A 16357-nucleotide genomic window follows, 5' to 3' on the forward strand; every position below is an offset into this window, starting at 1 on the left:
GAATCCTATGGCGAGGATAACTGGAACGAATGTACGAGAACGCCCAGCGAATCTTGACAGGACATCACCTCGCAGGAGCGTCGCACCAATCTCGAGAAACCACATAATTGACTATAAATCCAAGTAATGTATCAACCAGCTGATTCGACTACCCATTCATACGCCACCTCGCCCGTTCATTCATTCGTTTTTACTTGTACACTAAGCCTACTTCGACTCCTTTCTTGGCTTGACGTCAACTTTCGAGATAATATGTTCGCAGACCGATTATCTACTTATTCAATTTATATGTTCTGGCCCTATTTTAGCAAAGCGCTGAATCTTTTCTGGGTATTTGGGCCCGCATAAATCGAGATGTTCCCTGGCCATTTCGGCGAACCCATCAAGCTGTCGAGTTTATTTCTTTGTGCCGAATAATGGTTATGGTTTGTAACTTACCAAGGCTACGTAATCACCCTATCTCGCAGATCACAAATGAAAAATTCTGCAAGAATTAATTGTACCCAAAGGCTATAAACATAATGGCAAACACAAAGCTAACAAGACAATGAAAGAAAGTACAAAACGTTCGATATTGTGTCCAAGGAGTACAGAGAGGAGAGCGAGAGTGGATCCAAAAACATAATCAAGTGGGGCAAGATATCATAGCTGCAGGCGCTTCCGAGGCGCCCCATATCTCAATCAGTCATATTTTCGTTTTGTCAATTGGGTTCATCGGAGTCTGGGCAGTGTCGAATCGAATCGAGGTATGTACGTGTCATCCTCTGTCCAAACTGCATTGGGTGTGCTCCTTCCGGAGTTCTCTTCCTCATCTAAAGCCACCGTCAGTTCATTATTGTTGCCATGTCCATACGAAAGCTGGCCAACTAGCCCAGTCTAGAGTGGACAAAATACTCACTTGTTTGAGGCGGAGACAAGTATCCGTTACCATTCTTTTCAGACAGCCGACGACTCATTCTTCGTTCGACCATTGCCTGACGGCGCTCCTCCTTGAAATTATTGAGTTGGTGTCGAGAAGGAAGACAGCCCATATTGTTAGAGTTAGGTTGGTGAGAAGGTGGCGAGAAGGTGGTGGTACGGTGCAAGGTTGACAAGAGTGTGAGCAGAAGCCGAACGGGTACGGAAATAGCAGACAGATGCGGGAACTTTCTAGAGTCACCGGCCGCGGACCTGTGGAAGTCGAGTCGAAGAAGATAATTCGATCGAGATACTGCGCAGCTCCCATATTAATAACCTCCAAGGTGAACAGCTGACCAAGATCTGTGACGCCATCAATGAACCTACTGAATTCTGGCCTAAAGGGCTGGGGTCTAACTATTGCTCGGCACTGCGCTCCATTCACATTATCCAAGGCCGGACATACAACATCTACCCATGGATTATCTCATACCTCGTGCATACTGAGCCCTGTGAAGTCTTGGGAACCAAGCATACAAGCGCACCTGAGAGATCGGCAGGGCTTGTGGGGTGCTGCGGGGAGACGTAAACAGTTTACCCAAATCCCCACGCTGGCACGTGACATTGACGTATGCCTACCTTGAACGAGTAGGGCCATGTATGCGTTATGCGCAATTAGTGGCGAACTAATTTTAGGTACCACACCCAGGCGAATCCTCTTTTTAGAGGCGCACTAAACTGGCCGATCATTGTGGGGCCTGAGAAAGGCAGTACGATACGGGGCCGTAAGCACAACATGATAGGAGAAAGAAGATCGTTCCGCTCATAGTTGGTGTTGGCCACACCCTCAGGCGCGCTGGAAGGGAGGCTGTGTAGAAGATGACTGATAAGGTGGAGTCAATTCGGCTGTTCAGAGGACGTGAGGAAGTCCTCTGAATAGTCGAATTGATTCCACCTATACCTTTCAACCCATCCGAATCCTAGTATCCCATCATTCAAGGGAACAAACCCTCGTCCCGTGTTCACTCACATTACAATAGCGACTCTGATTTTTCACCAAGCAATAGTATTCAAATTCAGAGTGAGCAAATCATTGTGTCGGGTCCAGAGTTGTATGCAGATTTACGCCGGACGTCCCATCAGAACGATGGAAACAGCGGCTGGGAACCTAAACGAATTGACAGTGGGCGTTCTAGGGCGTACGCGTGTTGAAGAAGGCGGTTCGAAAGATAGAACAGAATAACAAAAACAAACTATAACGTTCAAGGTACGCTATTCAGTGATACCCATGCATACATCTGCAGGAAAGTGGATGGTTCATCAGCCGGAAAAAACTTAAGCCCTAGATCACTACCTCACATTCAGTATCTCAGCATCGATAGAACGGCGGTTCTCAAGTCTTTTTACTGGAGATCGGCTTTTGCTATCCTTGGCGAAAGGAAGCTATAGGGGAGTTCGAACGACTATTCGCATCATTCAACGACACACCAACACACATTCGCTCTTACCCAACCTGGCCGTCTCGATCTATATTGTGAGGTCTAAGGTATAATACATATGTCGGCATCCTGGAATCTCGATGCTATTGGAAATATCAAGGAACGTCCTCTCATCGAATCGAATGCAGAAAGGAGTTGAAAAACCAAATTGGACGGGTCTCACTTCTGCTCTTGTGTTGAAATCGGGTAGGCTGAATCAATCGAGCCTGGATTCAATTATTTGACAGGGGAAATGAGTAACACCATTTCACTAGTGACCAGATGTTGCTTTTTCGTCTGCCTTTGGCATCCACAGACGATGCCAAGTACTGAAGAAGAGCCCATGGTAATCATCAGCGCAAACCAACTACTTCACCTCTAGCGCGTGAACATCGAGTTCCTCAAAACTGATTCAAACACACGTCTACAAACTTCATTAAAGCTGCAATGTTTAGCTGGGTCCAAACTTCTGTGCTGTGATTAGATATTGGACGTCCTGTGCGAAGCTAGGGGAGGTCGGATACTTGTCAGCCTACGCCCATGGCCTATCAACGCCCGTGGACGTAAACCAATGAATTATGGGTGGACGTGCATCGGACCTCTCATGGCTCTGCTGGGGTCCTGACATTACCCACCGGTTCCGGCACTTTTCTTTCAACTCATCTTGAGATTAATGTGGTAAAACGGGATCTTGAATGGATAAATATGGTAAAAAGGAGAATCTCTTGGTGCCTCCAGATGCCGTTTCTTTACACGTTGGCATTGCTTTGACCACGTCTACTAGGCATACCGATATAGCCGAGTTTTCCATCCATCTTGATACACAGGCATATTCGATCCACGTTTATCTTCGGAATCACACTACGGGGTTTGGTGGGCGCGTGAAGATCGATTGCCGGACATTGGCATTTGTGGATGTGTGTGTCCACTGGCATATGTGTATTCGGGTATTCTGTATCCGTGTAGCAAATGCAGTACATTTGTTTCCATTTTGTTTCAGGGTAAATGTTCTAGTGGGAGATATTAGGAGATTGGACAGGGGGTATGTGTAAACTGTGAGGTTGTAGCGCGCGGTTAGACAAGTTGTACAATCGTGAGAGCTTGAAAGTGCGTCGCAACGGATCACTGTATAAGGTTAGAATACTGAAAATAAGAATGTGTATTTAAGTAGGAATTAAACTGAAATCAAGGCCAATATATGCTAAATTTAAATATCAATTCTCCATTGGTCTGATTTGTATTGAGGAAAGCATACTGACGTTGTAGTTTTCAGGCCAAATTATACTAAAAAAAGATGTCTTTTACTGATATACTGATTTTCAAGATCTTATCACCCCATAGTGGATCGGCTGTCAGTGTCATACATTTGATGGATAAAAATATACTACCGATGGGATACGGCTAGTCATCGTTCAGAGCAAGACATAGAGGTGCCTTTCTGTATCGAATTAATCAGTTGAGTTTTTGGCTCTTTACAATGGCCCAGACCATGAACCGCATTTCGTACGGGCTGACCTTTTTTTCTTTTTAACTTTTACACTTTGAACTACTACATCTCCAAGTATTTAGATTCGAAACAGCGGCGGGATTTGAGATATTGACGCAATTGAGATTAAAAAATTAGAGTGCCGGAGACGGATTGATTCCCGACTACCTTGCTCATTGTCAACGGTAGGCTTGATTGAGGGATCTGTTATTATTTTTGGCGTTGACCCATATATACGAGCTCGTTTCTACGTGTACGTATACTTGAATCAACTTGGAGAATGGCCGTTTGACTATATATTATTCGAAATACGTGAAAGTTCAAGAACCACCCCGGATAATTATTGAACGAGAGGCTACTTACAAGCCCCCATGTCGTCACTTCTGGACGCCCAATGCCACCGATCGTACCCCATACTCAGCCATCTCCACTGAAGCCACGGTCGCATCTGAGGCCGTACATTCACAAGATATGAATTTCTTTTAGATGCGGTCTAGATCGAGAAATGAACGACGAGAGCCTGCATTACAGCTTTTGTAGCGAGCTAGATGCTTGATGATCACAACAGGCACACCGGCGTTCAATTGGAGGTAAATATGTATTTGCAGGTGTTCAGTCATATAGTACATGTACGATGGTGCTTGGAACTAGAATACCTACACTCAATTGCTTATATACCATGAACTAAGGACTCTGATTCACCCTGCTCTGTGGAGTGAGCCGGTGTTGAAAGATTACTCGCACTGAATTAAAGGATGCCGGCGATACCGGACCGGGGATCAGGCATAGAAATGCCTAGGGACTAGCGGCTGATAGCTGATGTTTTCTGGGTATGCCCATGATCGGAGCAACAACCTCCCAGTTGAAGATGTTCGCCGGTTGGCAGATGAATGACAACCCTTGGATAAATAAAATATCAACTCGGCCTGGAGAATTCCTGGCAGCCCGACGACAGCAGTATTCTAACGTCCCATCCCAGGGTTCATCAGCCGCCTAGCAAAACCAAAGCGTGAGTGGGAGTGCAACGGACACTCGATTTCAGAACTAGGTAAGTACGCCAGCCCACTTATACTTCCCAGGTTTGCCACCCCTGCCCCTACCCCTACCCCTACCCCTTGCACTTCTGGCTGACTGGCGATGGAGCCTTATACTAGACCATCATACCGACACAAAAGGCCACCGATGCCTCTGGCACCTTTCCTGCCGACGTCAGCCCAACCGTATCCTGCTCTACTGGATGCATATCCGTGCCCTGCCTTTATCGTTCGAGCACAATCCACACTACGGCCGGTATGGGCAAACCGAGCCTACAACGCGGCCTTTGGGGTGCCTGGTGTTCCGCTCAAAGATAGCTTTGTTCATGCGCTCTCGACGACAGATGACGGGCAAAGCTATGGGATGTGGAGTATGGAAGCATCCTCCCAGCTCATGCCACGACTAGGCAAGAAACGGAGCAGGGGATTCGATGATGGGGTAGATGCTGGAGACTTTACTACCGCTCCGCTAACGGTGCGAATACGAGTGGCTGGAGGAGAGGGGGCATTGCGGCTGGTAAAGGCACGAGTCGAGGACATGGTGATTATGATATCGACACTCGAGCTCAGCACCCCACCATCGCCGATGGACATATCCCCAGCACCGGCCAAGCGATTTCGCGACAATTCATTCACGGGCGCACTAGCTCCCTTGCCTCCGCTGAAATTATCAATCAATCACAAACTACTCACACCTGAAGGCACACCCGTGCTCCCCAACCTATCGCCTGACACCTCTCGCTCCGCCTCTGCCTCTGCAACTGGTTCATGGCCGTTTAAGGTTCCCCATACATTGGGTGCCGTCGTCCCGGGCCCTTCTGCAACCGCGACCCAAGCGCTGTTCGATTCCCATCCGTGGGAGAAGACACCCCTCGGTGATCGTTCGACCTGGTCGGAACGGCTTCGCTCAGCCGTCAACATCATGCAAACCTCTCCACATGCAGTAAGTGACATTTGACTGCCGATCAAATATCACGTGACCTTTCTCCCCCTTTAGACAGCAATTTGGTGGGGACCAGAATATGTACTTTTGTATAATGACGAGTATTCCAAAGTAAGCTCCCATATTGGTCAGAATGTTGGATTAACCTCGCAACTTATCTTATCTGGATCTGTCTAGATGATCGGACACAAGGTTAGAACTGACCCGTCTACTTGCGGACATACACTTACTTCTTGCATTCACATAGCACCCCTATCTGTACGGGCAACGTGCCTCGGTAGGCGTGAGTTACGATGACCACTAGGAACTGGCCCCTTCTGATAATTTTTTTCTCTCTCTCAGTGGGCTGAGCTATGGGAGATCCTGGGTCCTCAGATGTCATCCTTGACGGCGGGCAAGGCGCTTTCCAAAACGGATGGTAAGCTTTCGATGTACCTTCTGCACCGATCCCCCTGATGATAGCCCATGCTCTACAGATCTATTGTTTTTCGACGCCTTGACGCCAGAAAAGCTTCCAATGGAAACTTACCATACCTGGGTCTGGTGAGTCTGCTATACATTCATGGGTTTCAGCCCAATACTAATACGGCCATTACGTTAGGATCCCTGTAAGTAAAAGCTCCACGATGACCACGGACTTCCTTCCTAATACGACTCCAGTGTGCGGACGAAACTGGACACGTTCATGGGATTCTCAATTATTCTATCGAGACAACTTCCAAAGTGATTGCCAGTCGACGGTTAGATTGCTTACGAGAGCTGGGGTCATCTGCGAGTACGTGGCTGGATCGGCCATCATGACTATTCTACTTGTACTCATGCCACCACCCCAGTGCGAGCTGCTACTCAGGCAGAATACTACCAGGCAGCGTTGGAAACGTTTGAACAATACCCTCATGAGTTGAGTTGGCGATGTCATTGTCCATCTGTCTTTACTCACCTGCTTCCAGTGCACCATTTGCTATGTTTTATTCCATCAACGCCGAGCCCGTAGCTGCTGATTGTGAGTGCATATAACGTATCAACCAACTCAGTCTCATGCTCGTATCATCCAGCCTCGAGCAACCGCGACCAAAGTTCGATAGCCAGTACAAACGATGGCCACTCATCCCCACGTACTGTCACTATCAACGCCCAATGCACCGGAGTTGTCGGTGTTCCCACTGACCACCCCACTGCACCACAAAACATTACATTCACTATACCTCATAAACGCAATACCCCCTCTCCTCGTTTCTTTACCGGTCCGACTGCCGGGCTCGGTCTTCTCGATTTTAACAGTGCAGATGCTGAGCTAAAGCTCGACGCTCCGGTATCCACACTTTCTACCGTTCCACCTGACTTTGCATCCGATCTTGAATCAGGCGATAATATGGCTTTCCGATGGGCTCCTTTTATTAAACAGTCCATGACGACAGGCCAGCCCGTTTTGGTTGACTTGCCCGAGCATGCAACCATTGGGATGGAGAAGCGAGGCTGGGGAGAGCACGCGCGTCAGGCATTGATAGTACCCATCATAGCCGGATCTGGAGGAGTCGAAGTTGGCTATGGGTTAGGAACGTGCAAGGCAGTGCTTATTCTGGGTGTCAACTCTCGACGACCTTACGACAGCGAGTACGAAGGGTGGATTGGTAAGCTCTCCTTCTAGGTTTAGTGAAGGATTTTGGTTCTGACAACTTACTGGGACCTTGATGGGCATCAGATGTTGTGGGGTCCGTTTTATCCTTGCTTTGTTAACGATCAGGCTCTCACGTTCTTTTAGGAGCTCTTTGGGGCAAGTGTACATGGGCGTAACAGCTCGCGAAGCTGATTTCTTACGAGCTGAGCAACTTGCGCAATTGGATGCGGCCAAGACCCACTTTTTCTCCAATGCTTCGCACGAACTGTAGGTGGACCAGTCTATTTTGGTGTACATTAAGTCTTGACTCTTGGCTTCTTTTACCCCCTTTCATTGCCCATCTCGTAATTCTTCGCCTATTCTAGTCGGACTCCCCTTACGCTCATCTCTGGACCTATCAGCGATGCTATTAACGAAGCCACTTGCCCACGGTCACAGGAACGGCTGAAGCTCGTGATGCGCAACGTCAACCGGCTTCGCCGACTGGTCGACGTATGTACTTTTCTCTCGTGTGATGGTTTCTGTCCGGATATTGATCCTGCGCTCTGCTTTTCCGTGTTTCGTTGACATCTTTCCCTGCGGATATCGCCCGTTTCGATGCTTGACACATCCGAACCCCACAGACATTAATGGACTTTAGCCGCGTTGAAGCTGGTCGACTGGAGGGTCATTTCCGCCCTCTTCAACTTGGACAGGTTACCGCTGATCTAGCGGCCCTCTTCCGCTCTACCATAGAGAAAAGTGGGATTAAATATGTTGTCGATTGCGATAACAGTTCGAGTCAGTTGACATATGTTGATCCGGAATTGGTGAGTTTGCGTCTATAAAACCAGTGCCGATGGGTTATTTAAAGCGGTTGATCCTATTAGTGGGAGAAGATTGTATTCAACATGTGAGTTGGTTTCCGTGGCGAAGTTGTGCCGAGCGCTGATCCGTTAAATAGTGTCGGCAACGCTTTCAAGGTTCGCTCCCTTTCCTCCACTCGACGTGAATATCCTCGGTCCTTATTCCCTCTTCTACTTCTAGTATACTCTGAGCGGGAAGATCATTGTGACCGTCAAGCATAGTGATGATTGTGCTATCTTTAGTGTTTCAGACACTGGTGAGTCTGCACAGCTGTAAATCTCAGACCCTTGACCGAACTGTTCTGCCCTAGGTGTTGGGATCCCTGAACAAGATCGAAAAAAGATCACGGAGCGCTTTCATCGTGTTGCAGTGAGTATAGCTATCCTTGTTTATTCGTGCTCAAATTTGTTCAAACGTGGTGAATAGTCTGTATCGCGTAGTTATGAAGGTACTGGGATAGGACTTGCACTCACCAAGGTAAGCACTCTCCCCAGTTTATGTTTGTTCGCAAGGCTAATATCCTAATCAGGAACTCGTCCGACTTCATGGAGGGGTACGCACCTACACCTTGTCTCATAGCGCCAGCCACTAACGACCCCTTTCTCAGACGCTGACGGTAGACTCGAAGGTCTCTGAGGCGCCTGGGAGCGAACATGGCTCCACATTTTCTGTTCGAGTACCTCTGGGGCGGGCACATCTACCAGATAGCCACGTCTATGAAGAGCAACACGAGCACGTCTCTTCGTTCTTTGGCCGCGACTGGAGCTATGCTCGAACGTTTGTGGAAGAAGTCGCCCAATGGACGAGCCAAAGCGATAGCACTCCACAAACGCCTAGCGACGCGCCAGATTCGCTACCTTCCATCACTGGAGCACGAGTTGATCCTGCCATTTATTTTTCCAAATCGGACAAGATTTTAATCGGTCAGTCTCACCTCACGTTTTATTTCGTATGGAGCACGTTGACTCATGCGCGGTTTGCGGTAACTAGCGGACGATAATAGGTATGTATGCGGGGTATAAGCGTGACCAATACGATGCTAATATTATGGCATCCCATTTTAAAGCGACATGCGAGCGTATATGAGGCAGATGTGAGTATTCAGTACTATTTATAGACTACCTCAAAACCCAATCGTGCTGACTTAATACTTTTGCAGATTCAGCAAGTTTTGTACTGTAAGCTAGCTTACATCGGCACTTTTAGTATCCGACTGACAATATGCTGCTGACCCTCTCTCACTCATTACGCCCACTTGATGACCATTGAACAAAACTTGGGAATCAAGGTTCTGGTGGCGAATGATGGCGCAGAAGCACTAGAGATAGCTCGAAAGGAGTCTCCGAATTTGATCTTGAGTGGTATGTCAACTATCGTAAGACGTATCGCCTAACAAGGTTATTTATCCCGGTTGATCCTTAGATGTTATGATGCCGGGTCTCGATGGCTTCCAGGTAGGTCGCGACTGTTTTTTTCTTCTGTGGCTTGCAGTCCGGCCAGCTGATCGGTTTCTCTTTAAAGCTCATAACAGCGCTGAGATCTTCAAACGAGACCACGCTAATCCCTGTTATCCTCGTGACTGCTCAGGCAGGTGTGGAAGGTCGCGTTGAGGGTACGAGTCATCCCGTACCTTTTTTTAGATGCCACGCTCAAATTCCATATCCATATAGGTTTGTTGTCTGGGGCAGACGATGTCATATGCAAACCATTCCAGAGCCGAGAACTCCTTGCTCGTGCGAACCTCCATACTCAGCTGGGAAAGCGACGAGTCGAACTGGAGACAAAGTTCAACGAACGTACAGAAGAGCTAAAGATTGTGACCGAGAGTAGTCCGGTTGCCTTCTTTAGGATAAACTCTGACAGAGAGTAAGTAATTCCAACGAGACAATCTATCGATCTTAACCTATAAATTTCCTTTCAGAGTTGTTTTTGCGAACGCCATGGTGTGTATACTATGCTACCTTTCATGTGCCATGCGCTCAGCCTTTTCATCATCAGTACTATGAGCTTACAGGCCAAGCGAGAGACTTAGGGTCCAATGACTGGTAGGTTCGGCCCCGGCTGTTTGAGGTTACCAACTGACTACTTCCTTAGGGCTGCTGCGTGAGTGCGGCGTTGCCTTGACACCATCTGTATACCGATATTATTTTAGGGCTAAGCAAGAACATTCGCAAGCCACTATGCAATTATGGGAAAGTTCGCAATACGAACGGAAAGGTGAGTTATCCCGCGTGTAACCTACTTCGGTGGCTAAGACCCACGCATAGGGGGTTCAATCAATTTCCGTAAGTCTATTTTGAATCATATTATGACATGTTTGCTAATCTCTGTGCGTAGAGTGCAACAATGGTGTATGGGTCAAGGCACAGCTTGTGCCCACGAGCCTGGGTATCGTTGGAACGTTAACAGGTAATTACTGATCGGGTGCCACCAATACGAATTGAGCTAAGCGGGCTTCACAGATATCTCCGCCCAAAAGATGCTTGAAGAATCAAAATTGGCGCATGCGCGAGAAAGCGAGATGAACGCCAAGCGTCGTGCTGAGGAAGCCGACGAACGCCGACGAGCACAAGGTGGGAGCTCAGCCCTCACCGTATACCCTCAAACCTTACCTTGGATTCTACCCAGAGCTCCTCATCGATGTGACCAGTCATGAACTAAGGCAAGTGCAGGGTTGATTACGGCCCCACTGGTCTATCAATAGCTTCATCAAGCTGATTCCCACCCCATAGACAACCTGTCAGCGCTATCCTAAACAGCGCGCAACTTATACGGTCAAACCTTGTAGACTTACGGCAGGCCTTAATAACCAATGAGCTTCATACGATAGATTCGAAGCTCGTTGTTGCTCTAGAAGACGATATTGATAGCCTGGACGCAGTGATGCAGTGTGGACTGGCACAAGAACGCATCGCTAACGACGTTCTTTCGCTGTCACGTATTCAACTGGAGGTGGGCATATATGCATTTGACCGATCATTCAAACAACTTACACATGCACGTTGCACGTTTGTTCCTGCGTGGATTCCCTCAAGGTTTTGGCAATTCATCCCACGGAGTTTCTGCTCGCCGACGAAGTTCAGAATATTGTCTCCATCTTCAAGAATGAGACGAAAATGTAAGCGACACACGCAATGCGCGCCAAGCTTGACAGCTCATCGTGAGAACAGGAAAAACATTCAACTATCCGTTGTACTCGGAGAATCGTTGACCAAATATGGGGTTACCACGGTATTCGCTGATAAAGCCCGGTTTGCTCAGATTGTGTTAGTATCATTTATCATTGTTCCCCTTAAAACCTAACATAACTTTGGATCCTAGGACAAATTTGTGCTCCAACGCGATTCGGTTCACCGATCTTGTTCAGGGGGAGCGACGAATTGTGATAACCGTGGATGTATCACCATCTGCCCCATTTGAGGGATCTCCATGCGTACCGCCGGAGCTGCCTCCTTCGGCGGGAATAACAGAATCTCGAAGGTTGTTTGTCTACGTCTCAGTTGCAGACTCGGGACCAGGTGTGCATCCTGATGATGTAGCACTACTATTCAAGCGGTAAGCCACACATGACACCAACACGGGAATGTTCAGGAATTCACCCGACATATCGTTTATCATGTTGTTCTTGCAACTCTAAGGTTTCAACAAGGCACGGTACGTTGATTTCCATCTCCCTGGAAGAAAGCCGGCAGTTGTACTCATAGCGATGCCGTCACTGCCCAGAACTCCCACGAAGTATTCGGAGGCTCAGGCCTGGGGCTGTTTGTCTCGAGACAACTTGCAACGCTGATGGGTGGACGAATTGATGTATCATCAGAGATTGGTATGTGCTCTTGAATGACCCCTAGGATACAAGCCCCTCCCCCCTGATATTATGTGATGGCGTGCCGCCTCTAACGCCCTTGGTTATAGGACGTGGTGCAACATTTAGGTTTTTCATCGAAGCGACACTACCCAAGCCAGTGAAGTCCGATGGTACCGGGCATGTGGAGGGAACAAGCGCCGTACCTCGACGGATCAAAGCTCTTCGGCGACCCAATGCAGCAAAAGACCCTCGTCACACTGGTGTACACATTCTCATCACTGAGGATAATCAGGTAAGGATCCGATTTGGAGCAATGAAAAAAATCATAAACTAACTGTTTGGTTCGTTCTCAGATTAACCAGAGTGTGCTCAAGTAAGTAACGAGCTTCGTTTGGGATTATTCAGGGCTGACCTCTTCGTTCCACGTTTACGCTATATTTCTTATCTTCCATTGCTTGGTCCCACACTCTAGCCGGCAACTCACCAAAGCGGGATGTGTTACAACTCTGGCATCCAACGGATTGGAAGCCATCGAGAGAATATGTTCGCTCGCCCAACATGGAGATACCCGGCTCCCGCCGACCCACAGATCATTTGATGTTATTCTGGTGAGCTGGGTCTAGATACTGGAGCATCTTTGACAGGACCACTGATGCGAGCTGAAAATAATTGGCAGATGGACCTAGAAATGCCAGTAATGTAAGATCCAGTGGTCTTCATACCCGATGCTTGGACGGTCCTAATAACGCGTGTTTGTTTCAATTCAATAATAGGGACGGATTGACAGCGGTGCAAGAGATTAGAAAACTGGAAGGTGCGGGATCTCTACCCCGGAGAAATTTCATTGTTGCTATTACTGGTACGTGCCGCCGCTTTCTTGGTACTCCAAGTATTTTGGTATCTCAAGAGAACGCTAACATGCCATATTGCTGCGCCCCGTAGGCAACGCTAGGGAAGGCCATAGACAGAGTGCGATTGATGCAGGCATGGACATGGTCTTCGTAAAGGTGAGTGGTCAGTACTGCCGGCAAAGCAAACCCTGATAATTTCGACGAACAGCCCTACAAGATTGATGAGATTTTAGAACAAATTGCCTCGGTCAGGTCCTAGATTAGTGCATGTAGCTGCCATTTTTGAGAATTCGGGGTTACATGTTGCCATTATTAGATGTATTCTTATCGCACTACTTTTTCTTACTCATGCTAGGCCAGTTTGATTGCTTATGTTGCTTTATGGACATGTTTGTTCTTTTATATCATGTGTAGTATAGTCATATGTTGGTTGTACGCGGCTCCCGAACGAGTTGAATCTACAGTAGTATTATAGAATGTGTTGAACTATTTTTCGACACTTACTTAATGATACCAGGAAGACAACTGGGTGCTGATTCATGGGCTGACTTGCTTGAGAGACAATCATTTCCCAAATCGAGTGCGGACATATGTCGATTGTGTGTGTCATCCACGCGTCGAAAAAGATAAGATGTGATTGGCTGATCGTTGGCATAAGCCTGTGAAACCGGGATCGGGACCCGTGAAGGACCCGAGGTGACCCGGCTCCATCCGTTCATGGGGAATTGCTACTCATCGAGCACGACCATCGGCCACTGAGCCACGACGACGAGTGCTCCTACTATTGCTACTACCACGACCACAATTTGCGTTTCTGCGCACAATGTCTCTCGCTCGCCAGACCGTACTTGCTTCCCGTTCCTTTGCTGCTCGCAGGGCATTTGCTTCATCTGCCATTCGCTCCCAGGCTGTCCCCACTCAAGAGACCGGCCAAATCCCCACTGGAAAAAAGCCACTTAATAAAGTCTTCAAAATCTACCGATGGGTATGTCTGCAATAACAATAGTCTATTAATCAGCTCTGTTGAACGCGTTGGGTATGATATATAGAATCCAGATGAACCTGCATCCAAACCCAAGCTTCAGAGCTACACGATCGATTTAAACTCGTGTGGCCCCATGGTAAGCACCCATTACCAGCCTCGTTACTTTGGCTTCAGCTCTAAGTCTATCCACAGGTCCTCGATGCCCTCATTAAAATAAAAAACGAGATTGATCCTACACTGACTTTCCGCCGATCGTGTCGTGAGGGCATCTGTGGCTCGTGTGCTATGAATATTGATGGCATTAACACACTTGCTTGCCTCTGCCGTATCTCCCGCTCCGAGAACCAGGATGCGAAGATTTATCCTCTACCTCATAGTGAGTATTAATAGCATACATCTATCAACTAGTGTACTGAAATATTTGTACAGTGTACGTTGTCAAGGACCTTGTCCCAGATCTCACCCAATTCTATAAACAATACAAATCTATCGAGCCCTACCTCAAGAACGACAACCCGCCAGAGAAGGGCGAGTTTTTACAATCTCCAGAGGACAGGCGCAAACTCGATGGCATGTATGAGTGCATTCTGTGCGCGTGTTGCTCCACTAGCTGCCCAAGCTATTGGTGGAACCAAGACGAGTACCTGGGCCCAGCTACACTCATGCAGGCTTACAGGTGGATTGCGGATTCTCGCGTAAGCTTTTTCGTAGATTTCCTTGCCACATATATTAATTTGGTCTTAAATTCGTAGGACTCTTATGGAGCGGAGCGTAAGGAACGCTTACAGAATAGCTTGAGTGTTTACCGGTGCCATACTATCTTTAACTGTATGTTTTGGAATTCCTTGGCCTGACATGACCTAACCATGCTTTTCAGGCACCCGAACTTGCCCCAAGGGTCTCAATCCTGCACAAGCTATTGCTAAAATTAAGCAGGAGTTGGCAGCAGACTAAAATCCCGGTTGTTGTCCTGGTTGTATGCTCGCATTCTCTTGCGTTTCTCAGCATTATCGCCCTGTTTTATTCCTCATTCGTGTGCAAATATATTGTGTTTCAATTAACTATATTTCAGACTCAGTTTGTCAATAAATGTCATTGGACCCCCCAACTCTTGGCGCTGATGCCCGACTAAGAGCCCAACATGGGTCTGGTGTTGACAATATTCCTTCGTGGTCGCGTAGTTTGCCCTTAATTCATTTTATTATTGGCACTCGAATTACTATAGGTGTTTATGCAAAGATGGCAACGCCTACGGTAGACTGGTTTCTCTAATTAAACATTCACGCCACTTCCCATGCACAGACAACGCGCCCCCTTTTCACAATATATATAACTCCGTAGATTTTCCATCTACAACCCAACACGTGTGGGCGTTCACTATAGTTGTCTCCGCTTCACTCCGTTTGTGCTCACCCGCAGTTTATACGCTAACGCAAATCTCAGAACTCAGTTCAAGAATGACCCGTCGTCCTGAATGCCACTAAATGATTTCTCGATTATCGATGTCCTCGGGGCACCTGTCGGGTATGACCAACAAGAGAACTCCTTGGCGCGCCACTACGCCACATTCGGCACGCGTACCTACTTCACGTTTCACAACTACTCTGGGCGTCATAATCCAGTTCTAACATATCAGATAAGACTCGGCCTTACCAGCCGCTGTTCTAATTAATTCAGTACAAAATAGCTCCTCAATCGGTCGGTATTGACGTCATTAGTCCAGCTTAAACCTAAACGTTTGAGAAAAAAGCACCCTTGTGACCTATTATGTCTAAGTGGCTACGCCTCCACAATTGGTAACCCTTCGTGTGAGTTGACCTTTATTGATTCTTGTTTGAAATCGATCTCTGGTCCCCTCTAACAAGGGGGGAATTCTACTGAGGATCGAACACCTTGCTGCTTAGTCCAGAACAAAGCCTACAAGGACCCGCTCATATCGATGTCCTGGCACAATTCACCGATAAAGATCTAGGTGATCGATAATCGTCCCGAAGAGACCCACCAAAGTCACTAACCGTGCGACTTGCCGTGGGTTCAGCCCCGGTTACGCATGTCCACGCTTTGAAACTTAAATTGCCAAGTTCACACTGTGTCCAGGGAAAGTTGTGCGCCTAAATCGTCAGCCGACCTCTTATTCGACTCACGTCTTCCCCACTACAGCAGAGCCACGAGCCCAAGAAGGTAACGCGCGCGTGCCAGCGAGGGATTTGCCCACCGAGCTTAAACACGCCAGGAGTGTCCTGAGGCAGGACTAATTGGAGAATTAAAAAAGAGTTGATCTGACCCGGAAATCAAGGACCGGAAGCCACCAACCAATCGAAGGATGTTTGCTTAAGTTCTGGTTGGTTACCTTCTCGAGGAACTCCGTCTAGGTGCTCTGGAATCAATCGAACCCCTAGGCTAGGTTACATGAT

At 47.7% G+C, this 16357-nt stretch overlaps 3 protein-coding genes across 3 annotated transcripts; 2 read left to right on the forward strand and 1 right to left on the reverse strand.

Moving 5' to 3' along the window:
* Nucleotides 1-711: 711 nt before the first annotated feature.
* RhiXN_05827 (uncharacterized protein) lies at nucleotides 712-1031 on the reverse strand (the record flags this gene model as incomplete). The annotated part of the gene is made up of 2 exons (XM_043325643.1): nucleotides 712-812; nucleotides 899-1031. 2 exons carry the CDS (start codon nucleotides 1029-1031, stop codon nucleotides 712-714), a joined length of 234 nt encoding a protein of 77 aa, XP_043181075.1.
* A 4012-nt stretch (nucleotides 1032-5043) lies between these two features.
* RhiXN_05828 (protein-histidine kinase) lies at nucleotides 5044-13217 on the forward strand (the record flags this gene model as incomplete). The annotated part of the gene is made up of 49 exons (XM_043325644.1): nucleotides 5044-5838; nucleotides 5893-5949; nucleotides 6016-6030; nucleotides 6086-6121; nucleotides 6181-6256; nucleotides 6315-6381; nucleotides 6440-6446; nucleotides 6499-6613; nucleotides 6672-6738; nucleotides 6789-6841; nucleotides 6894-7469; nucleotides 7541-7550; nucleotides 7601-7723; nucleotides 7822-7948; nucleotides 8080-8265; nucleotides 8326-8348; nucleotides 8400-8418; nucleotides 8483-8558; nucleotides 8613-8671; nucleotides 8729-8779; nucleotides 8832-8855; nucleotides 8910-9225; nucleotides 9293-9305; nucleotides 9369-9395; nucleotides 9462-9480; nucleotides 9591-9663; nucleotides 9725-9756; nucleotides 9824-9914; nucleotides 9973-10168; nucleotides 10224-10245; nucleotides 10301-10347; nucleotides 10397-10405; nucleotides 10455-10519; nucleotides 10570-10587; nucleotides 10640-10711; nucleotides 10765-10875; nucleotides 11133-11254; nucleotides 11338-11420; nucleotides 11473-11568; nucleotides 11624-11857; nucleotides 11941-11956; nucleotides 12026-12125; nucleotides 12215-12399; nucleotides 12461-12480; nucleotides 12580-12715; nucleotides 12784-12806; nucleotides 12881-12966; nucleotides 13050-13114; nucleotides 13167-13217. 49 exons carry the CDS (start codon nucleotides 5044-5046, stop codon nucleotides 13215-13217), a joined length of 4890 nt encoding a protein of 1629 aa, XP_043181076.1.
* Nucleotides 13218-13781: 564 nt separating this feature from the next.
* RhiXN_05829 (succinate dehydrogenase iron-sulfur subunit) lies at nucleotides 13782-14897 on the forward strand (the record flags this gene model as incomplete). Its single annotated transcript, XM_043325645.1, has 6 exons — nucleotides 13782-13943; nucleotides 14008-14079; nucleotides 14136-14319; nucleotides 14373-14638; nucleotides 14696-14771; nucleotides 14821-14897. The coding sequence occupies 6 exons, from the start codon at nucleotides 13782-13784 to the stop codon at nucleotides 14895-14897; spliced, it is 837 nt and encodes a 278-aa protein (XP_043181077.1).
* Nucleotides 14898-16357: the final 1460 nt, after the last annotated feature.

The sequence above is a fragment of the Rhizoctonia solani genome, chromosome 6 (genome assembly GCF_016906535.1).
Source record: "Rhizoctonia solani chromosome 6, complete sequence".
NCBI classification, from domain to species: Eukaryota; Fungi; Basidiomycota; class Agaricomycetes; order Cantharellales; family Ceratobasidiaceae; genus Rhizoctonia; species Rhizoctonia solani.